We start from the raw sequence: 25,074 nt of genomic DNA, 5'->3' as shown, positions 1-25,074 counted from the left end.
GCCACTATTACCAGTTCTATGGCATCATCCTAACACAATTTTTTGATGTATTCTATTTAAATCAAACTGTTTTTCCCGTCCAGGAAAGATTCTTTCCTTACTTCCTTCTCCCGTTCCGAGAGGAAGTAGGAAGTAAGGCTAACTTTATGTGACGATTCCTCTTACTCTAAGTCAATTCGTCACTTCGTTAAACAAATATATTGGCTCAGTAAATGATTTCTTTTTTTTTTTGAATAACAGTAATTCGTTCCAAAATTACCAGAATGATTGCAAGATGTTCGAGTATTTGAACAAAGTTGTAGTGTCTGTTCGATCACTGGTTCATTTTACCACTGTTCTAGAAACAGTTGCAATTCAAGCTGTTGCCCCCAACGCACCAAAATTCTACGTATAATGAAGGCGTAAGCGTCTTTCGATAATGAGAGCATTAGAGTGCAATCCTGAAAGCACTCGAGTTGAGTGTGTAGAAAAGATAGAAGAAGTGCTCTTGAGCCGATTTCAATTGATTGATTCTCTTTTCTCCGTGATTTTTTATCATCTCTGGCGAAGAAAAATAAAATGAAAGACTGTCATATTCTGAAAACATGAAATCGAATCCCAATTATTGACTTATTGATTCAACCAGTTACAACATTTTAGTCGCTCTCTGTGACAGCCTGCTGATGTTTGTTCACTGTATCATCACGTCATTTTCAAACTTTCATAGACATTAATTGGAGACCACAGAAAGCGACTAAAATACTGCTGCTGGTTGCAACATTAAGTGTATTATGAACAATATGTTTTTAGCACAAGTTGACATTCCATGGAAAGTAAAGATAAAATCGCGATAGTTAGTCCTACGCCTACTGTGTACGTTTCTGTATATCAGCGAGGATAGAATCAAATACAAATATGTTTGTATTTGATAGAAGTATACGAGTGTATAGAATTCGTGGGTATAACATCTCAGTAAAACCGCTGTTCTACCATTTTTCGACTGGTTAACTTTTACATGTTTTCCTTGCTTATTGTTCGATTGTTAAAAACATCACCGGTTTTTTTCCGAATTTACATTGTTTTTAGTGCGGAACCTATTCTTTGCATAAATATGAAATTGAGTGTCAATAAAAATACTACTGCATTAAAATGGTACGAAACAAAAACTGTCTTCTTAGCTATACTGTTATCAGCAAATTTGAATGTTTTTTGTCTAGCACGTTTGAGTGAGATGCTCTTAAACTTATTATATAATTCGTTTATACGATTCGGTTCAATGCGTTAGCTAAACGAAGCTATGGGTCTTTTATATACGGGGAACCCGGGACTATTCGGACCTACTTAAACAAATCGCCCTTTTAGGTGGATAGATGTGAAAATAGGTTACCGGTTAAACCTCAGTTTGAAACCTCAGCTACATTTTGATGCCATAAAATGTTAATTTACACCATCCAATGGCAGCGCTAGGCGACGATTTGCAAACCTCTACATTTTTCCATCCTTTTACAATGTAGGGGTAATTCGGACCTCCCTACGGGGCAATTCAGATCGTCATTTTTCTTTAATTTTTTACAATGGAATTGTGTTTACCTATAAAATATTTATGAGAGACACTCTTTAAGAAGCAAAAAAAATGCTTTACAAAAACTTATTCTGGTAAGTCACAGCTGTCGATTGGAGGCCCATATATTTTCTTTGCTTTGGCGTGTGCAATGGTGTGCGCAGTCGCAAGCCGATGAACGGTGGTTGACGGAATAGGGGGTCCGAATAGCGCCGTACGCTGATATCGCACAAAAGTGGTGAGCGTCTCGAAAATATCTGTGTTTTCACCCAAACAAAAATCATTCCATCAAATAGGAGCCTCAAGGTTTCCAAAACACTCACCTGTTATTTTTTCACTTTTATTTGTTGCTTTAATCACGGTTTTTCCATTATAATGATTTTTGTCTTGAGAATGGCAAAACAACGAAACACGTTGTATTTCCTTTCTACAAAAAAACAAAGAATCCAATTCAGCTCTCAAAAATAATGTTTCAGAATAGCGGTTGCACGGATATGTACGATAGTCAGAAAGTCTTGCTATTTTCTGAGAAATCGAGAGGGTCCGAATTACCCCCACTGTCTTAATAGCCCCGGGTTCCCCTATTTCCATGACGTGAACAATAAAAATGATAAAACGTTAATGCGACTTGCAATTGCGCGTGGTTACCTGTTTTGGTGGTCGTTTATTTCAATCTCGTACACTTCCGTGTCATCATCATGGTTTCTGCCATGTTCATGTTCGCGAACATCTGACTTCGTCCTTGTTTTATACCCTTACGGATCGCAAGTGTGGACTTTTTCAAAAACGGCGGAGCTGGCTGTTAATTTTGAGATACTTGACGTAGCTTTTGCCGTCGATATTTCCTGAATAGTATCCGCAAATTTGACAATTGTTTGTGGTTCAGGTAATGGTATTGGAGACTATTAATGTGCAAAGATGTAATGGGTCCGTCCTCCTAGATTCTCACCACAAAAACACCAATTGAAACACGGGAAATTACTTCCCAGATGTGTCCTTTATAATGAATTCCATTTCTTCCAAATGTGATATGCATCTTTTAATGGTCCCGGTGCAAGTAAGTGGTATCAGTTCCTGTAGTCGAGCATTGATTTTCTCGTCGTCCATATATACGAGGATCTTAATTATAGCGGTGTCACAGAAATCACGTGCTACAAGTTATTATGCAAAATGACTGTTTTCGGCTGATTCGCTATCAGCACTCAATGCCTGACATGGTAGAACTCGGTGAAGGCAACATCCGCCAGTATAATCTCCATTTTCAGCTTCAGTAAATGTTTCACATTACGAATGCCTTATGCGTCCTACGCGAAAAGGCCGTAAGTTTATAACCTCCGCATTTGGCCGGAGCACAACATCTTGCTTCTGCGACTCACTCATCTCGACAGATCATCTCAGCAAGAAGGAAAATAACAGTTTCTTTTGTCCTTCCAACGAGTCACAATATGAAAGGAACTGTTTTTGTCACACTTAGCATACTGAGTAGATAGCGTGATCGAAATATCAATCTTCCTCATTCGTCTCGTCTCGTCTCCTAATTCTATTTATACAATTGCTATTCGTGTTTCGGTCAAAAAAGAACACAGTGCTCCTTCCACCTGGTAGCCGCCACTCATATACGATCAATCTTCTGTGCGGTGATTCTCGGGCCGTACCAATCCGTGTGGTGAAACGCTATATCGCATTGTGCAAAGAGTGAGGATATTCGTCACAATTACTGCAAAATTGTTTGACCGAAAGTTCTAATTGTGGACGAATTGTTCTCTTTTTGTTCCAGCCATTCCGACGACCAGCCGGATCGCGATGGTACCGGTCTCGAAAAGCCCACCAAATGCGACATTTGCGATCGACTAATCACTAAACTAGGAAACTTCAAAAGACACATGCGAACTCACACCGAGAATACAGCCCACCGGTGCGACATTTGCGGAAAAACCCTTAAGTGGAGGGACTCACTCGAAAGTCATAGAAGAATGCATACCGGCGAACGGCCGTTTCGTTGCGAAATATGTGGCAAAGGTTTCGCCTGTAAACGCACTCTGAACGGACATACGAAATTGAATGCTGGAAATCACGACTACAAGTGCGATGTTTGTGGCAAAGCATACAGTCCAAAGTGTAAGTTTGTGGACCACATGAAATCCCATGCAGGAGAGCGTCCGTACGAATGTGACATATGTGGAAAAAAATTTGCTAGCCAGTGCATCCTGAGAAATCATACGCTAAGACATACAGAAAATTATGAATTCAGCTGCGATGTTTGTGGCAAAGGATTTGCTACAAGAGGCAGCCTTGTGAATCACGGGAAATCGCATAGCACCGGGCGCCCACTCGCATGTGACATATGTGGCAAAACCTTCTACAATAACCAGACGCTGCGGTATCACAGTGACAGGCATATGACGGAACATCCTTTCAAATGTAACATTTGTGGCAAGGGATTCTCTTTCCTTGGTCAGCTCAATAAGCATTGGAAGATTCATAATGCCCCACGTCTCCATCGGTGTAATGTTTGCAACAAAGAGTTCAGAACTAAGTTTCTGCTTGTCACACACATGCGGTCTCACACTGATGAACGGCCATACAAATGTGAAATTTGCGGTTCTTCGTTTAGGACTTCTACTACACTGGTTGGGCACATGAAAATTCACGCAAATCTAGCATCAAACCCGTTCGAATGTGACGTATGCGGAGCAAAGTTTAGCCAACAAAGAACTCTTAGCATTCACAGTAAAGTTCATCGGAAGACACCGTGCCATGAATGTCCTAATTGTAACAAACAATTTCTCGCCTCTAGAGACCTGAACAGGCACAGAGTTACCGTTCACAATGATCGACCGTACAAATGTACGATCTGTGACATAACGACCACTACCATGCAGAACTTGCGGTCACATTTGAAAGTTCACTATGGCGCGATTCGGCACAAATGTCACATTTGTGGGAAGAGTTACGCAAGGAAATCCGGTCTTAATGATCACGTCAAAGTAGTGCACGCTCAAGATAAACGCCTGTAATTGAAATAAAGCTATATAAATGCAACAATGACAAAGCTTGTTTTCGATTCACAATGAAGAGTAGCAGTAGTGGTCACATTTGATTTCCGTTGTCAAAATAAATTGTTAAGATGATGCGAATAGGCAGGCAGTCATTTTTGAGTTTCATTTTACTTTCAATAGAACGGGATTATGAACCCTGGGTCTCCGTGATTAGTCTAAGACTACATCCACAAATGACATAGCATTTTTTGTTTGATTTTATATACCCCTGAATAATGCATCTGAACGTATAAATTCGACAAAGCAAAAAACGCAGTGTGTTAAACAACTTAACCCTAACCGAAGGCTGCATTTACGAAGTGATAGAAAATTCTGACATCCATTCATCTAGAAGGGAAGACAACGCTCGAAGATGCTCGTCACAATTGCAGTAACCGTCGTTCAGCCGAAAGTTCTAATAGTCGCCGAATTGTTCTCTTTTTGTTCCAGCCACTCCGACCACGAGCTGGATGGTGATGGTAGCGAACTAGAAAAACGGCACATGGGAACCACTAACCACGAAAAAGCTTCTCACCGGTGCGACATTTGTGGGAAAAGCTTTGAGAAACCATACGTCTACGTAAGACATAGAAGAATGCATACCGGCGAACGACCGTTTTCATGCGTAATATGTGGCAAATGTTTCACATGCCAATCCTATCTGCGCAATCATATGAGATTGCATACCGAAAATCACATCTACAAGTGCGATGTTTGCGGCAAAGGTTACAGTTCAAAGTCTAAGTTCACGACCCACATGAGATCCCATACAGGCGAGCGTCCGTACAAATGTGACATATGTGGAAAAAGTTTTGCTAGTCAGTTGTATCTGAGAAATCATACGCTAAGACATGAGGAAAATTACGAGTTCGGCTGTGATTTTTGTGGCAAAGGATTTGGTACAAGAGCTAAGCTTGCGGTTCACGAGGAAATCCACAGCACCACCGAGCGCCCATTCAAATGTAACATTTGCGACAAGGGATTTTCCTTTATTGGACAGCTCAATCAGCATCTGAAATGTCATAACGACGAACGTCTGTATCGGTGTAATGTTTGCAACAAAGAGTTCAGAATTAATCACCATCTCATCTCACACATGCGTTGTCACACTGCCGAGCGACCATACAAATGTGAAGTTTGCGGTTCTTCGTTCAGGTTCGCCAGTAACCTGGTAGGGCACATGAAAGTTCACTTGAACCTAGCATCAAAACCGTTCGAATGTGACATATGCGGGGCAAAATTCAGTGCGCAAGGAACCCTCACCGCTCACAGTGATGTTCATCGGCAGGGACAGGCGGCTGAATGCTTTACATGTGATAAACAGTTTCTCACCTCCAGAGAGCTGGAGAAGCATAGGGTTACCATTCACAACTATCGACCGTACAAGTGTACGATTTGTGGCAAAACCTTTGCCACCATGCCGAACTTGCGGTCACATCTGAAAGTTCACACCGATGTGATTCGACTGAAATGTCACATTTGCGAGCGGAGCTATTCAAGGAAATCAAGCCTACAGGCACACGTAAAAGTAGCACACGCTCGAGATGAATTCATGCAATGTAGTGGTATTCAACCGGGTGTGTATTTACCCCCAGGGGTAAATTAGCCTATTGTAGGGGGTAAATTATACGGGGTAAGTTTAGCTTTGATCCTAACATTTCTGTCGGATATTTGTCTTTATATGTTGTTGCATCCTGAAAGCGCTCAGGAAAAAGTTTTTGATTGGAAAACTATGGTTTTCATTCAATTGAAAATAATTTTTTTCTGACAGGGTAATAATGGAGAGCAATTTTCAGAAAGGGGTACATCATGGGAATCAATATTCGGAAAGGGGTGCGTGGAACGAAAAATATTTAAGGCCACTACTGTAATGTAAAGGGATCACCAAGTTGGGGTCTAAAATATAAATTTCTATTCAACGATCGATGTCGGGTGTAAATCTCATCACCATGTTTTCGCCGTTCCTTGTGCAGCTGTGTCCATTATAAACCAAAGGCAACCATGATAGAATCTGTTTTCGTGTCATAAAGAAGAGTAGCAGCAAAAGTAGCCTCATTCAATTTCTGTTGTCAAAATAAATCGTTTAGATTCGAATGAATGAATACCGTCGTTTATGAGCTTCATTTTATTTTTAAAACAACGGAATTAAGACATTCTGCATCTAAAGTTAAGAAGACAGTCAAATTGTATGTAAATATTTTCATCTCTTCAAAACATAAATCAGAAACAAACACATGCAATGTTGTTTCGCATTCTTTTGACACCGGCCTTTCTTATCCACCGAAATGTTTTGCAGTTTTTAAATTGAATTAACGGTCGTTTAAAACTGTTTTTCGAGTTTTATAAAATACAATAAGATCATCTCGCAAACCCTGGTCTGCCAAACAGACGTTTTTCACGAATCAGATTGTTTGGTATTCGTATTGATCACTTTATCTCAACTTCATCTAGTTCATCTAATACAGCGCAGATTTTTGCTCGGTTTGCCCTCCGTCGGTTGCCTTCCCAAGTAACAAATTAGGTTTTGAAAAAGGTTTAAAACTATTAATACCACAAACGCTTTTTCAGTACTATCATTGAACTACTACATGATCAGTAAGGCCCACGCTATAGAAAGCTATCATAATTTTATTATGAAATTAAGCTCATTTGATTGTGTTGTCAATAGTGTAATTCAAGCCTACTCTAGTTAATATTATGTCTAGAGCTGGTCAAACTTTTTTTCTGAGGAATGAAAATAAAGCAATATCGCCGTAAATTACTATTTTTTTTTTGTTTTATTCATTTCGTTTATTTGATAGGCACAAATGCGTTAGCTTGGCAGTGCCAAATTCTTTTGTCTTTACATTTTGGATATCTTAAAACTAGGAGGTTACAATGTTGAAATATTTTTTTTTTACAAAAGAAAAGAAAGTTTACAGCTATCTTAAGACTAGAAATAAGATTCAATATACAAGAGAGGGTCAAAAGATTTTTCTTATGAAAATTTTTAAAACATAGGATTCAGTTTGGTATACAAGAGGGGTGTAATAGTATTTTACGAAATATTTTACAGTTATCTTAAAACTAACAATATAGTTTAGTACACAAAAGGGGGAGCAAATATTTATGAGAAATTTCACAGATATCTTAAAACTAGGGATACAATTCTATTTACAAGATGGAGGACAAGAGTTTCAATAAAGAGTAAAAATTACAGCAATCTTAAAACTAGGAATACAGAATACAAATTTGATTTATTTTTTTTTAACGAAGACTTATGCTTGGTCAAGATATTCAGAGGGTGGCTTATTTCTACATCAGTGTAGCAGTAGTTGTATCGAGGACAGGGGAGAATCCTTGATTGATCATCTCAACAATTAAAAAAAATGAATTTATTAAGCTGAAATACACTTTTTTTAATTACATTGAATACAAAGAAAAAATTAACACTAAAGCTATACCAATCAAATAGTCAATCACCTGGTTTGTATGATTTAACTAGTGATTCCAGTTTCAGGTCCTTTCGTGAGTTTTTTTTTTAGATCTTTTAGCTATTGGTTCCGCTTGCAGTGTACGTAAAACGTCCGAATTTTTAAATTTTTGAATCTTTATATTTTTGAATTTTTTAATGTTTAAATTTTTAAAACTGCTTTAACACACTATACAATGTAGGATTTCCGCGGTTTAACCAATCGCTCCATTTATTGTGCCAGCCTTCATTGGAGGTCCTAGAAATCACATTTTTTCGAAAACTGACCACAAAGCGGGGGGAAAGAATGGCCCTCGAGAAACTTTTTGGTTAGCTTCCTTCCTACCGAAAATATAATTTTCACTAATGTAATCCAAACATCGATGAGAACCTTTGGACAACTTTTTCTCAATAGGGATCTTTAGGGGTGTGTGAGTTACGACATTTTCTGATGCAGATTAGTACTGTGAGTTAATATCTTAAGCCTTTTTCTATTTCTTAGCTCGAAACTATTGAAAAAAAAAAAACATTTTTTAGTTTTTTCCTTTTAGGACAATAACACATCCAAACCCATGCAACTTGCACGACTCTGTAGGTTGCCTCATCAGATCTACCATAGTTTGCAGATGAAAATTAGGATTGCAAGCTGCTAGCGGATTGCAAAAGTACCAGATTAGCTGTGTGAGGTGCTGTCCCAGTTAACAGTAAGGCGAACGAGATATTTGCAGATACGTCTTTCAGTAGGACAACTGTCAGTTTGTCGGCTGAATTTAATTTGGTTTTTTTTTAATTTAAAGGTCAGAAAAAAATATTTAAGGTTGGACAGAGAATGCGCCAAATTCGCAAACGAAAAAAGCAGTTTTTTTCCACACCGTATGTCAGGTCTTCATAAAAATCAATCAGCGTATGTAGAATGTTGTTACAGTACTGCTGATTGATTTTTCTGAAGATCTGACATACGGTGTGGAAAAAATTGCTTTTTTCGTTTGCGAATTTTACCCTTTCTCTGTCCAACCTTAAAGTTTAAAAATGATATGAGTGTACTCGCAAGGACACCCACTATCAATACATATGAAAAACTGACACAATTTTTCTAAATTGAAGATCCCTTTTCTTCGAATGCAGTTAGAATCTCTTGATAATGCAAGAAGGCCAAGGCAAGAAAACTCTTCTAGCAACGTTTATCACAGCTATCTCGAAATACAATATTATGTGGTGTAGCGCACAAAATGCTGTATCATATGTAATCTCATTCTTTTTCGGTAATATAGCGAAGACCGGTTTTTATCAGCCCCCTTTGTTTATGTTAGGTTGACAAAATGGGGACAATGGCAAAACATATTTGTCTATTTCTTTTTAATAAAACGAAGCTCTAAAAATATTCTTAAATCCCTAGACATAGCCTCATAATACTGGTTGGTCGATAAAATAAGGTAAAAAATCTGATAAAATCAGGGGCTGATAAAAACGGGTTTTCAATGTAGCATATACACTAATGGACCGAAACGACGACAAAATTCTTCGCCAACGCTTCCGTGGACGGTAAAGAGCTGCACAAATTGACATGGAACTGTGCTGAATCTTTCATCCATTCTCCACATTGTTGCCTGTGGTTTGCGAGAGCTATTCGATATGCAGATTGAAGCCTGCTAGCTTATTAGACATTTCCTTTTTCTATTATTGAAATTGAAACAATAGTAAATGCTTTTATAAGCCGCATGGTTTTGGTTTTATATAATGTTTGAGTGAATACGGTATTCGGGTTAATGACATTCGGGCAAGTGGTCTATTCGGGCTTATAACATTCGGGCAAGTGGTCTATTTTGGTCAATGACATTCGGGTGAATGGTCCATTCGGGTAGCTTTCGAGCGAATGTCATTCGGGTAAATGTGATAGAACCCACTAGCGCAGTGATTCTCAATCAGGGGTTCACGGACCCCTAGGGGGCCGCGAAGTACAACCCAGGGTGATTTCTAAGGGGTCCGTGGCACGAAAAAGTCTGAGAACCACTCTAATCACGCTCACAGATCATCAAGCAGTTTTATCGGGGCGAACATCGCAGCAACCCGGTTTTAACAGTTTGACAGCTTCGGTCGAAAACAAACAATGTTCGCAAAATTTTTGTCGTTCGGTTGCACGTGTTTTAGCGATGCCGTTGAAAATAATGCAAACAATTGAGAAAGAAGAAACGTGCCTTACTGTCGTCTCCGAGCTATGGGAGAAAGGAGGAGTCCTGTTTTTGGCTGAAGTTGTCGCGAAGTTATCGCTGGATGAGAATTCAACTCCTGCCATGTGGGAGCGCATCAATTGCGTCAATACAAGACAATTTGCTGGTGTTTCTTGGTTTAGCTGGTCGAAGATTCATTTTAATCTTGGGCACGGTGATCGATGTATGAGGGGACAATGAACTGGCATTTGTAAAAGATTATCAGACTAGGTGGGTGTTTTATCTCATAACTCACTCGAACTGTCGTTCTGGTTCTTGAAAATCGCGTTTAACACTCTTCTCCAATGTGGATCGGATTCGCTGTATTCAGAAACAGGGATGCCCATCTCTTACGGATGGGTTTTTTTCTTAATTACACTGTTCAGTCACTAGTTAATGCTCAACTAGTCCAACATAATAAGCAGTTTGGATGTGTGTAATATATGTTTCTTTTTGTAGCTAATATATTTTCTTTTAGTCAATAGTTAAAAAAAGAACTCTCTTAGCGCGATGTGATTTTAGGAACTGCAAATATTTTTCGCTGTTCCTGCAATCTTTTTTTTGGTTCAGTGTATTCTGTTAAACTGATAAGCCCTTTCACTAAGTTAGTGTCGGATTCTGATGAGACAAAGTCGAAACGCAATTTCATTACTTAAATTGGAGTCGATTTCGTATTGGGTAGGGTGAAGTGCTTATTTTCACCATACTAAGGAGGGCGCCTCACTGATTCATTAATTACTCGGCCTACAAACAATGGAAGGCGTACAAATTGGCATCAACAGCTTTGCTTCGTTGATAGGTACCAAGATAATAACATACACACTAACCCAGCCCAAACTTGTTCAGTAATTTCTTTTGACGACTTGTTCAGTAAAGTGATATTTTTAAGGAGCTGTCAGCAAATTGTTTAAAAATTTGCAGAATAGTTTTCATTTTTTGGCGATTTTCAGTAATTTTTCGAATAATTTACTGAAACCCGCAATATTTTTCGCTGAATTTATCAGCTCTTCTGTTTTTTTCGGTACATAAACATTATCCAGTAAAATACTGACTGGTTGTTCGGCAAAATTGTACCAACGTTACCGAACCTCGTCAAAAACTTACAAAACGGTTACAGCAAATCATCTGTCAAGTCGCCATTTTCAGAGGAAACTGCTGACTGACCAGTGTTTTTTGACGTTTGGATAGAACGGATTGCGGAGAGTTCGGTACCAAATTGTTTTACTGACTTGATTACCGAACGGTTTGCTGTTCAAAACCCCAGCAAAATTTTACTGCACCCAGTAATTTAAATTAAGTGTGTACATGCGCTGAAAACAGTGAAATTCTCGTGTTTGAGCGCAACGAAAACTCGAATCGAGTGCCCCTATTGTTGCGCTAGCATTCGACTCAATGCATTAAACAAAGATGGCAGACACTGCTCTAACCAACGGCTTCAAATGGGTAGCGTGATAATAGAAACATAGCGATAATGGGCTCATCACCCTATATTGCTAGATAATTTAATTATCGATTGAACCAATACGAAAAGAGAAATTGTCGATCTTGTAAAGCAGGTCACTTCCCTAACCGAGGACTGTATTCAGAAAGAAATTAATAGAATATTTTGATTTCCATCCATCCAAACTGAAGACAACGTTCGAAGATGCTCCAAATAACTGCAACACAGTCGTTCCGCCGAAAGTTCTAATAGTCGACGAATTGTTCTCTTTTTTGTTCCAGCCACTCCAACGAGGAGCCGGATGGTGGTGATGGTACTGATGGTCTCGAAAGGCCCACCAAATGCGACATTTGCGATCGACAATTCGCTAAACTGAGCACTTTCGAACGGCACATACGAACATCCCACCGGTGCGAAATTTGCGGGAAAACCATTGCGCGGAAGGACTCACTCGAAAGACACCGAAGGACGCATACCGGCGAACGACCATTTCCTTGCGACGTATGTGGCAAAAGTTTCGTATGTAAACGCACTCTGATCTGCCATATGACACTGCATACTGGAAATCACAACTACAAGTGCGATTTTTGTGGCAAAGGATACAGTTCAAAGGCTAAGTTTACGATCCACGTGAGATCCCATACGGGCGAGCGTCCACACAAATGTACCATCTGTGGTAAAAGTTTTGCTAGTCAGTTGTACCTGAGAAGTCATACGTTTAGACATGAGGAAAATTACGAATTCAGCTGTGATGTTTGTGGTAAAAGATATGGTACAAGAGCTAAGCTTGAGTTTCACAAGGAAACACACAGCACAACCGAGCGCCCATACAAATGTGACATTTGCGGTAAGGGATTTTCCTTTATTGGACTGCTCAATCAGCATCTGAAATGTCATAATGAAGAACGTCTGCATTCGTGTAATATTTGCAACCAAAAGTTCAGAATTATTCATCATCTCAACTCACACATGCGCCGTCACAAGGATGAACGACCGTACAAATGTGAAGTTTGCGGTGCTTCGTTTAAGGCTTCCAATGGCCTGGTAGGGCACATGAAATGTCACTCAAACCTAGCCGCAAAACCGTTCGAATGTGACATATGCGGAGCAAAATTTAGTCTGCAAAGAAACCTCACCGTTCACAGTGTGGTTCATCGGCCGGGACAGTCCCATGAATGCTTTATATGTGGCCAACAATTTCGCACCCTCAGAGTGCTGGAAAGGCATAGAATCACCATTCACGACTATCGACCGCACAAATGTACGATCTGTGACAAAGCCTGCGGCACCGTGTCGAGCTTGCGGGATCATCTGAAAGTTCACACTGACGTGATGCGACTCAAATGTCCTATTTGCGGGCAAAGCTATGCAAGGAAATCAAGCCTTCAAACACACATAAAAGAAATACACGGTCGAGATAAATCAGTGTAGTGTAAAGAGGCCACTCAGTCTTGGTTTAAAACGTTAATTTCTTTTCGACCAACGATGTCGTGTGGAAATTTCATCACCATATTTTTTTTATCTTTTTACTTCGTAACTGCGTACATTGTAAACCAAATTCAATAATCATAAAACCTGTTTTTGTTTCACAAGGAAATTTCCGATGTCAAAATAAATCGTTAAGATGAGTCAACTGACTGAATACAATAATTTATGAGTTTCACTTATTTTTGATAGAACGGTATTAAGATGTATGTGAATATGTTCACCAAAAATATGCCTAATATTTTGAATGGAATACTCTAAGTTTCATTTGCAAAAGTTATCTTGTGAGAATGTTTCCTTATAGTGAAAATTGGCGGCAGACATCGACACGTACCTGTCGGCTCGTTGTGGAGGCTAGGTCAATCGCCGAGGACTACAACGAGTAGATCGCGGCGAAGTGAAGAGCTAAATGGCCCCTGGTATCGTGACAAAACTGAAAGCGCTTATTGGTTCACGAAACGGATATCGATACCGAGAGATATTTCGCCGCATGCTGTAGTCCTTGACTGACGGCGAATATGTGCGAGAAGTATTCCCATAGCGACCACCAGGCGATTCGCTACCGCATCGGCCAATGGAACCCTGCTGCAACACGGAGAAAGACGACCGGCAAGCTAAAGTGGAAGACGAAAGTCTTCAACAAAGACCTCTTTGTTGAGTCACTTCGGCGAACAGCGGAATCAAGTACGTTGATGCGGCTGACTAACAAGAAGGGTTGTGACGTTACAATGCCACGAAAACTGAAGCCATGCGGTAGACGGCCTGCAGCTTACCGGTTAAATGAGTAACTCAATACGTTACACGCTGCTTGTCTTAGAGCAAGAAGGTGGGCTCAGATAGCAAGGTCGGAGAGTGAGAGAGTAGCGCAAGCAACATTTCGAGAAGGGAAAGACGTTTTAAAACGGGAAATCAAGTATAGCAAGCCAGTTTGCAATAAGTAGCTGTGCTGAAAAGTATACGCTAATCGCTGGAGGACGCGAACTGAGTCGTCACCAGCTGAAATATGCCCGGGTAAGCTAAAGATAATCGTTGAGGGTCTCCATAAGCACGATTCAACTACCTGGTAACCGACACCGTACGGCGAAGAAGAAGGAGTTAACACAGCCGAGTGGCAAGCTACTAACGACGAGCTTAGAGAAGTGTCGATGTGACTAAAATCAAAGAAAACCCCCGGACCGTGGCGCTTAAAGCTGCGATCCTGGCATACCCGGACATATTCAGGATGGTACTGCTGAAGTCTTTAGACGATGTCGATTTCCCGAAATGTTGAAGATATAGAAGCTGTTGTTGCTGCCAAAGTCAGGGAAGTCACCGAGCCGTCCAGCCTTGTATAGGCCAATGCCGCAGCGCTGCACAAATTAATGAGCCAGATCCCGAAAAGCTACTTCCAGAGTAGAGTACTGCTGTACGAGACGAGAAAAAGGGCAGAAAGCAATGCAAGTCGCAGCGGGCGTTCTCCGGGGCTTCATTATCTGTCCAACTCTTTAGAACGGGATGTACGATGGGGTTTTAACACTGCGGCTGCCCGGGAATCGGGAAAATCGTGGGTTTCGTGGACGACGTGTCACTAACGCTAATGAGTGAGACACTAGAAGAAATGGAGGTGTCGGCAACGGAGACAATAGATGCGATCGAGAGCTGAATTAACGGGGGTCAAGCTGCAAATAGCTCACCATAAGACGGATCCCAAGTAACAATTGAAGTTTTATAGCATACTACAAGTGCAATCTAAGTATTATGAGTGGCTATAAAGCTATCATAAAACCACAATTGGTATTAGGGATGTGTTGTTGGTCAACAACTGTAAAGCGGTTCAGCGGATACAGATCACCGTCGAAGGGCATGCGATTGCATCGAAGCGTTCGCTGAAGCACAACTACGTTCATTACACCTGCGCAATGTCGGTCTATTATCTAGTGTTTCGTCATCGTTACTGCGAGATGGGGCTTCTGCCTGGTGTGCGGCCAAGCAGAACCGCCAAAAAGCTGAACAGGTCGTTCCGGCTGGTGGTCGTACGAGTTGCGATTGCGTATCGGAGGCAGTATGTGTTATCGCCAAGATGATCCCCATCTGCATCACCCCTAGGCGGAGGATACTAAGCGCTACAATCCATGAAACGTCAGAAACGTGAGGAAGATGATGAGAATCGATTCGATGGCAACGTGGCAACAGGAATGGGATAATAAGGAGAAAGGAAAGTGAACCTACCGGCTCATGCAAACCTGTCGACGTGTATCAATAGAAAGCACGGAGAGATTACCTGAAACAGCTCCTACCGAGCAACTGTTGCTTCAGGAAGTATCTTCATCGGTTCTGGTACGCAACGTCACCATCGTGTCCGGAGTGGGAGATCGTCGACACCGGAGGATGTGCTCTTTGAATGTCCGAGGTTTGATGCGACATGCAGGGAGCTACTTAAAATGGAAGGACCGGACATCAAGCCGGACAATGTAGGCTACAGAATGACAAAAGACGTGGAACGCAGCAAACATAGTTTTGATATAGATCATGACCGTCTTACAGCGGAAACGGCGTGATGAACATCGAGCAACGGTTTCGGGAGAGCAATCACTGCCAGGGAACTCTCCGCAGGCATAAGCTAGATCTATCGCCGAGTAGACTGCAACAGAGCACCAAGTATGAGTCGTCGAAACTCTAGCGAGCCGGACGCCACGCTCCATCCGGAATCGCCAGACTGACCACGGCACTTCACCGGTTATTCCGATAGAAATATAGCGAAAACCAAAGAAGAATCGGTATTGGGAGAACTTCTTTCGCCTGGGAACTCTCCGTTAGCGTACAGTCAGATTCACCGCTAAGGGACTAGACTGAGTAGACCGCGAAGAGACGCCACCAGTCGCGGGTGATCGGGGCACCAGTGAACTGACCTCGGCACCCAGCTGCTTGGCTCTGTTTCGGGAGAACGTTTCTCGCCGGGGAACTCTGTCGGAGTAGATCAGGTCCATCGTCGGGGACTAGACCGAGTAAGTTCGCGAACAAGTCGAGGAGCTGAATGGGTTATCAAGGAAGTAAATGGCTAAATGGCACAAGAAGAAAACTAAAGGGCTTAAAGGAGTTGTGGCTCTAAATGGCGCCGGTCAAGAAGTTGTGGTGCTGAAACCAAAGAAGAATCGCTATCGCGAGAACTTCTTTCGCCGGGGAACTCTCCGTCAGCGTACAGTCAGATTCACCGCCAGGGAACTAGACTGCGTAGACCGCGACGAGACACCACCAGTCGCGCCGGGGCTCCAGCAAACCAGATGTCCTACTCTATCGGAATCACCGAACTGACCTCGGCACCTGGCTGGTTGGCTGGCTTTCGAACTTCTCACTCGCCGGGGAACTCTTCGCCGGAGTAGGCTAGATTCATCGTCGGGGACTAGAGTAGTTCGCGAACAAGTCGGAAGCTCAACGAGGAAGTGGTACTAAATGGCACAACTGAGCTCAGTAAATTATACAGTCTGAAGTTTGCCGCCCAGATTGTCCTAATAGGAGAAGAGCACCAATTCTGGACCCACAGCTAGCTTTCCTACTACCATAAAGAAATTGCGACGTTCTATGGATGGTCGAAAACTGGTAACGTGTCGAGGATGGGTGCTGTAACCCTGCTGAAAGAACTAACTACTAAGTAATTGGATAGGAATGTGTGCTGTGCACTTAAAAAAATCTCATCCCGAATTAATGCCGTAAGGTAATGCCGGGGAGGAATCAGGTTTCGTGAAGATTAGTTGTATTAGCGGGTCGGGTGATTACCCAAACCCGTTCCCTGAGTTGTTGGTTTTTGTACACTTTTCCTGCTCAGATTGTTACCTGCTTTTGTAGCTTGCAGATGTCGGGGAAGCAACCATCGTCGATACACTTTTGCAACGCGGTCCTAGAAATATCCGGGTTCGTTGGGATTGCTGTTTTCAGAGCCACGTTGGCGATACCACCCCAGGTCCCGGGGCCTTCCCGACTGTCAAGGCTTTTGTCACCGCTATCAGCTCCTCGTTGGTTACTCGGACGTCGTTAGTGCGTCTACGAGTCGACTCTCGTCCTCTCATATCTTTGCCATGGCAACTCTAGAGGCCCCACGGATTTGAATTGGCATTTCGGTGAAGCTCATCTAGGCAGACTTTCTTACTGAGCTTGATATCCTTGTTAAGTGCGGCTCTTGTCAATGACTCGATGTCGACCTTCCCGGTCTACGACGACTGACTGGTCTCCGATCAGTAAGCTCCTCTGTCAGCTTATCAAGCAGTTCTGTGAATTGATCGATCGTCCACCGCGGCAGAAGAACACTGCATCAATTTTGGCGATAACAAAGTCTTCATCTGCGCCACTTCCTGAAATAGATATCTTCCCGTCGTGTCCAAATCGCTGCTGATTTTGCGTTATCAGAAATTCAGTTTCCATCGCTGACCGGGACACGGTAGGTATGGCTCCGAGATGAATTTTCGGACTTCGAATGGGAATTCTTCGAATTTCGAGGAGAAATTCTTCGAACTTCGAGGGGATTGTTTTTTTTGAACTTTAAGAAGTTCTTCAGACTTTGAGTGGAAGTTCTTCGAACTTCACGGGAATGCACTTCGCACTTCACGGGAAGCAGTTCGAATTCTTCGAACCTCGAAGATTTTTCCAAATTTTGATAGAACTTCGATGGGAAGTTCTTGGGATTTCGAGAGGAAATTATTGAGAGTGCGAGGGGAAATTCTTTGAACTTTAACCGGAAATTCTTCAAACGTAGAGCGAAGGTTTTGCGAACTAGGAAAGGAAATTTTTCGCTAATCAAATGGAAATTATTCGAATTTCGGGGGAAATTTTTTGAACGTTGAGGGGAAATTTTTCGAATTTGAGAAAGAAATTCTTCGAACTTCGATGGGAGAATTTTCGAACTTCAGGAGGAGGTTCTCGCACCTTCGAGGGGAATTTTTTAAATATCGCGAGGTCTTGCGAACTTCGGGAGGAAACATTTCAAACTTCGAGGGATTTTTTTGGGAATTTCGAAACGAAATTCTTCAAATTTTGGAAGGAAATTCTTCGAACTTTGGCGAGATTTTCTTCGAAGGACTTCAAAGAACTTCGAAGAGAAATTTTTCGCGCCTCGTTGTAAAATTTTTCGTAATTCGAAGGAAAATTCTTAGAACTTCAAAATTTCACCGAATTTCAAGAGGGAATTTTTCTTAACTTCGAGAGGAAATTTTCGAGCTTCGAAGGGAAATTCTTTGAACGTTGAAGAAAAATTCTTGGAACTACAAATGTAAATTTTCTCCAAGGGAAAGCGTTCGATCTTCGACGGGAAATTTTACGAAAATTGACGACACCTTATAAATCCTAGCTTATAACATAACATAATTTCTCCTCGAGGTGCGGAAAATTTCCCTTCGAAGTACGATGAAATTTAGTTATTCGAACTGCGAGAAGAAATTTTTCGAACTTCAACGGAAAATTTTGCGAACATTGACGAGAAGTTCTTCGAACTGCGAGGGGAATTTCATCGTACTTCGAAGGGAAATTTTCCGCACCTCGAGGGGAAATTATGTTATGTTATAAGCTAGCATTTATACGGTGCATTTACATGGTGTTAGCTTCTGCCATGCCCAATCTTCATCTGCACTTTTAGTTATTGGTCCGCTTTTTGAATAACTGGTCCAATGGGACATTTTTAAAAATCAACTGCAACCCATTTCTGTATTCCTGGATTTGTTTGATTGTGAACATAAATAATGATACTGATAAGATTAAATCGAAACTCAAATTCCTTGATTAAATTAGGCTTGATTTCTTCACTTCTTCAATACTTTAACTTGTACTCTGAAACCTTACTTAGTACATTAATAGATAATTTATTTATCGATTGAAGCAATAAGAAAAAGATTTTGTCGATCTTGTACAGCTGATTACTTCCCTAATCAATGGCTTTATTTGCAAAGTAATTGAATATTGGTATATCAGCCGAAAGTTCTAATAGTCGACGAATTGTTCTCTTTTTTGTTCCAGCCACTCCAGCGAGGAGCCGGACGGTGATGGTACCGATCTCGAAAGGCCCACCAAATACGACATTTGCGATCGACAGTTCGCTAAACTGGGCAATTTCGAACGGCACATGCGAACATCCCACCGGTGCGAAATTTGCGGGAAAACCATTGCGCGGAAGAACGCACTCGAAACACACCGAAGAATGCATACCGGCGAACGACCATTTCCTTGCGAAATATGTGGCAAAGGTTTCGCATCCAAAACCTATCTGAATGCTCATATGAGATTGCATACTGGAAATCACAGCTACAAGTGCGATGTCTGTGGCAAAGGATACAGTGCGAAGTCTATGTTTACGATGCACATGAGATCCCATACAGGCGAGCGTCCGTACAAATGTAACATATGTGGAAAAAGTTTTGCTAGTCAGTCGTACCAGAGCAGACATACCGCTATGCATGAGGAAAATTACGAATTCAGCTGTGATGTTTGTGGCAAAAGATATGGTACAAGAGCTAAGCTTGCGCTTCACGAGGAAACTCACAGCACCACCGAGCGCCCATACAAATGCAACATTTGCGGCAAGGGATATTCTTTTATTGGACCGCTAAATCAGCACCTGAAATGTCATAATGACGAACGTCCGCATCGATGTAATGTCTGCCACAAAGAGTTTAGACTTATTCATCTCCTCATCTCACACATGCGCTGTCACACTGATGAACGACCGTACAAATGTGAAGTTTGCGGTGCTTCGTTTAAGGATTCTAAGGACCTGGGACGGCACATGAAAGTTCACTCAAACCTACCATCAAAACCGTTCGAATGCGACATATGCGGAGCAAAATTTCGTCTGCAAAGAACCCTCACCCTGCACAGTGTGGTTCATCGGCCGGGACATGAATGCTTTATTTGTGACCAACAATTTCGCACTTTCAAAGTGCTGGAGAGGCATAGAATCGCATTGCACGACTATCGACCGCACAAATGTACGATCTGTGACAAAGCCTGCGGCACCGTGGCGAGCTTGCGGGATCATCTGAAAGTTCACACTGACGTGGTGCGACTGAAATGTCCTATTTGCGAGCAGAGCTATGCATGGAAATCAAGCCTTAAAGCACATGTAATAAAAAAACACGGTCGAGATAAATCCCTGTAATGTCCAGGGACCACGCAGTTTGGAGTCTAAAATGTTAATTCCTTTTCAACGAATGATGTGGAAATTTTATCACCATATTTTTTTACCTCTTTACTTCGTAACTGCGTAGATTATAAACCAAATGCAATAATTACAAAACCTGTTTTTGTATCACAAGGAAATTTTCGCTTTCAAAATAAATCGTTAAGATGATTGAACTTACTGAATTCAATGTTTTATGAGTTTCATGTCATTTTTGATAGAACGGTGTTCTTCAGAGCGAGGAAGGCATTCATGGAGGGCTCTGACCGTTCTTGTATGCAGGGACCCACCAAGATCATCTCGATGGATTGCTTCGGGCGGAATTGTGTCAGTGTGGGTAGATGTGTATTCAAAATCCTTACTGCTTCTATTGGTGCATTCGCTATTCGTGTGTCGGTCAAATAACAACACAATGTGCTCCTTCTATCTGGTAGCCACCACCCATATACGATCTATCATTCGTAGGGTGACTCTCGGACCGTACCATGTATCACACTATATCGTACAGTGCAAAGATTGAGGATATTCGTCACAATTACAGCAAAGTCGCTTAACCGAAAGTTCTAATAGTGGACGAATTGTTCTCTTTTTGTTCCAGCCATTCCGACGACGAGCCGGATCGTGATGGTACTGGTCTCGAAAAGCCCACCAAATGCGACATTTGCGACCGACAACTCGCTACGCTAGGCTACTTGAAACGGCACCTGCGAACCCACATGGATAAGGCGTCTCAGCGGTGCGACATTTGCGGAAAAATATTTAGGCAAAGGATCTTACTCGTAAGTCACAGAAGAATTCATACCGGCGAACGACCGTTTCCTTGCGAAATATGTGGCAAAGGTTTCACATGCCAACCCTATCTGGACACTCATATGAGATTGCACACTGAAAATCATAAATACAAGTGCGATGTTTGTGGCAAAGGATACCGTTCAAAGTCTAAGTTTATGGACCACGTGAGATCCCACACAGGAGAGCGCCCGTACGACTGTGACATATGTGGAAAAAGTTTTACTAGCCGGTGCATCCTGAGATTGCATTCTGTAAGACATGTAGTAAATCCCCCGTTCAACTGTGATGTTTGTGGCAAAGGATTTGCTACAAGACGCATCCTTTTGAATCACGAGAAATCGCATAGCATCGAGCGCCCACTCACATGTGACATATGTGGCAAAACCTTTAAAAATAACCAATCGATGCGGTATCACAGTGCAGTGCATATGACGGAACATCCTTACAAATGTAACATTTGTGGCAAGGGATTCTCTTTCCTTGGACCTTTCAATGGGCATTTGAAAATTCACGATGACGCACGACTCTATCGGTGTAATGTTTGCAATAAACGGTTCAGAAGTGATTTACTCCTCGTCACGCACATGCGCTGTCACACTGATGCACGACCGTACAGCTGTGAAGTTTGCGGTTCTACGTTTAAGGCTTCTAAAGCCCTGGTAGCGCACATGAAAATTCACTCAAACTTTGCATCAAACCGTTTCGAATGTGACATATGCGGAGCAGGGTTCGGCCAACGAAGAACTCTTAGCATTCACAGTAGGGTTCATCGGCAGACACCGTTCCTTGAATGCTCTAATTGTGACAAACAATTTCTCACCTCTGGAGAGCTGGATAGGCATAGGGTAACCATTCACAATGATCGACCGTACAAATGTACGATCTGTGACAAAGCCTCCACTAGTATGTCGAACTTGCAGCAACATCTGAAAGTTCACATTGGTGTGATTCGGCTTCAATGTCACATTTGCGAGCAGAGCTTTACTAGGAAAATCGAACTTAAAAAACATGTAAAAGAAATGCACGTTTCAGATAAAGCCCTGTAATATAAACTGAACTAAATGTCACAATTATAAAATTTGTTTTCATTTTACTAGGAAGAGTAGCAGTAGTAACAAGATTCAATTGGTGTTGTCAAAATAAATTAAGAAGCGAATTGGCATTTAGTCATCTATGAGTTTCACTTTATTTCCAATAAAACGTAATTAACATCCCTACAATGAATATCACATCTGGAATCACGGCCCGCTTCAACTTGAAGGAGTGCTCGCAAATTTATCTATCGATTGAAGCAATATTTTTCCGATCCTGTAAGGCAGGTCGCTTTCCTAACTGAAGGCTATATTAAGCAAAAAAATAATATTTGGATATCCATCCATCTACAAGGGGAACAATACTGAAGGCCAACGTTCGAGGATGCTCTTCACAATTGCAGCAAAGTCATGCAACCGAAAGTTCTAATAGTCGACGAATTGTTCTCTTTTTGTTCCAGCCATTCCGACAACGAACCGGATGGTGATGGTACCGGCTTCGAAGAACTGCACATGGGAACCAACACCGCAAAAGCTTCCCACTGGTGCGACATTTGTGGGAAAAGCTTTAAGTTGACATACGTATACGTAAGACATCGAAGAATGCATACCGGCGAACGACCGTTTCATTGCGAAATATGTGGCAAATGTTTTACATACAAACCCTATTTGAGCGTTCATATGAGATTGCATACTGGAAATCACAACTACAAGTGCGATGTTTGTGGCAAAGGATACAGTTCAAAGTCTAAGTTTATGGACCACGCGAGATCCCATACAGGCGAGCGTCCGTACGAATGTGACATATGTGGAAAAAGTTTTTCTAGCCAAAGCATCCTGAGACGTCATGCGCTGTGCCACACAGAAAATCACAAGTTTAACTGTGATGTTTGTGGCAAAGGATGTGCTACTAGAACCAAGCTGGCGCTTCACGAGAAATCTCACAGCACTACCGAGCGCCCATACAAATGTGTCACTTGCGGCAAGGAATATTTCTCTTGTGAACAGTTCAATCAGCACCAGAGGATGCATAATGCCGAACGTCTGCATCGGTGTAATGTTTGCAGCAAAGCGTTCAAAAATAATCATCACCTCGTCGCACACATGCGTTGTCACACTGGTGAACGGCCATTTAAATGTGAGGTTTGCGGATCTTCGTTCAGGTTTTCTAATAACCTGGTAGATCACATGAGATGTCATTTAAACCTAGCATCAAATCCGTTCGAATGTGACATATGCGGAGCAAAGTTCAGCCAGCAAAGAACTCTTACCATACACAGTAAGGTTCATACACAGGTACCGTTCCACCGGGATTGTGACAAAGAGACGTCGGATTGGAGAGCTGGATAGGCATAGGATCTCTTCGCTTCGTCTGGTATTCCGCAAGGCAGTATCATGGTATTTCAACGACGTCCAACATTTGCTTAGAATGTTCACTGTTGTCATTCACTGGTGATCTCTAATGATACCACAGAATTCCGTAAAATTGGACAACAAATTTGATTGTATTTTTGTTCGTAAAAGATTGCGTAGATGTTGATGGGCTTATTTATTGCCTTTTTTGGAATAAAATGGCATAATTACTTAACTGATAATTATTTTCAAATGTGCATCTATCAAAACTTCACCCTAATTCAACCTGTTTCAAACCAAGGAATATTCTCGATAAAAAAAATACTGGATATACAGTGTAGTTCAACATGAGCATGATGACCGTACAATTCGTAGTTACTACTCCGTGATTGACCAGAACAAGCGAAATTGCACAAAGAATCAACGAATGGGGCCTGGGAGTAGCTATCCATTCTCAATGTGCACGTTTCGAGAGTTCCATATTTTGCAGTGTCAATAACGGCAGTCATCTGGGAAGGAAAAAAAATGTTAGTGCAGCAAACGTTGTTATGGAGACCGTGTATACCTCTGCACCTCCACGTTTGCAACGGGAAGGACTTTTTGTTAGTATGATGGGGTAAAGAGTTACACAAATCTGGATTCACCTTGATAAGCGATACAATCTATGCAACTCTCAGAAATGTTATTATGTGTTTATTGCTCTGGGCAGCCGGTTGCCGTCATTTATGATAGATTTATCGTTTATTGAATTGATTTGGAAATGGTCGGTTTGTAAAAAAAGCAACTTCAGCTCCGGACTACCGACAGGCGGGAGTGTTGCTAACGGTATGTTCACGATTTCATTATTCCTTGTTTCTTTATTCCGGCGAATCGCGACATTCTAAAAACAGTACAATACCATGAAAATTACCTTTAGTGTTTCGAGACATTGGTCGATATAGATATGGCATTGATTCATTCATTTATTTAGTTCAACATCAATTTCGTGATAACACTGAATCAACAATTTGCCTCCACAATACTCGATTTGTAGCTGCAGCTCTCCAACGTCGGTTACGCCCACCACTCGCCAAATCACGTTCCACCCGGTCCGACCATCGTGCTCTCTGCGCTCCTCGCCTTCTTGTACCAACCGGATCATTAGCGAACACCATCTTTGCAGGATTGTTTCAAGCTGTTGTTGGAGCATAATGCAATCCCTCAATTGAGCTTACGAGACCGAATATTTTGAGATCTTCTACAAGGACTGGTGAGGTCCTCAGCGCTGAATGCACATCATTGATGAAAAGCAGAAACATCGATGATCCCAAGTAACTTCGCTCAGCTATTCCTGATGTAGAAGTATATATAGGGTGCTGGAAATCTCCAATGACAATCATTATCGATTTAAGCTGAGATGAAACTCTACCAGCTCTTCATTGTTTCATTAAGATCGATGTTATAATGCTTACCCAAATTTTGAAATCACAACAATCCACGAAGCTGATTCTACATACATTTTATTACTGTTTCTACCTTCCCCGCGTCGCTTTCTCTTCCTTTTCTCCTTCCTGAACTTACTAGGTCCAATCGGCCATCTCTTCCTTACACTAGCTTAC

The 25,074-nt window shown here is 41.7% G+C and overlaps 1 protein-coding gene across 17 annotated transcripts in view; it reads left to right on the top strand.

Moving 5' to 3' along the window:
• Window positions 1–25,074, top strand: part of LOC131687977 (zinc finger protein OZF-like) — a 220,908-nt gene that overhangs the window by 21,437 nt on the left and 174,397 nt on the right. Inside the window, exons 3-4 of one of the 17 annotated variants that reach the window (XM_058972175.1) lie at window positions 5,029–6,211; window positions 11,959–12,088. The exons of 11 other annotated variants lie outside the window; for them this stretch is intronic. In XM_058972175.1, coding sequence (XP_058828158.1) covers window positions 5,029–6,184 — 1,156 coding nt within the window. In that variant the 3' untranslated portion in view covers window positions 6,185–6,211; window positions 11,959–12,088. Of the gene's footprint in view, window positions 1–3,317; window positions 4,577–5,028; window positions 6,212–11,958; window positions 13,293–19,141; window positions 20,874–20,898; window positions 22,229–22,584; window positions 23,489–25,074 lie in introns of those variants that run through there. 5 more of the 17 variants (XM_058972217.1, XM_058972120.1, XM_058972195.1 and 2 more) reach the window with 5 other exon arrangements.

This window comes from Topomyia yanbarensis, chromosome 1 (assembly GCF_030247195.1).
Source record: "Topomyia yanbarensis strain Yona2022 chromosome 1, ASM3024719v1, whole genome shotgun sequence".
Classification (NCBI taxonomy): domain Eukaryota; kingdom Metazoa; phylum Arthropoda; class Insecta; order Diptera; family Culicidae; genus Topomyia; species Topomyia yanbarensis.
The sequence above is the reverse complement of the archived record's forward strand: the minus strand, read 5'-3'. Positions and strand labels throughout refer to the sequence as shown.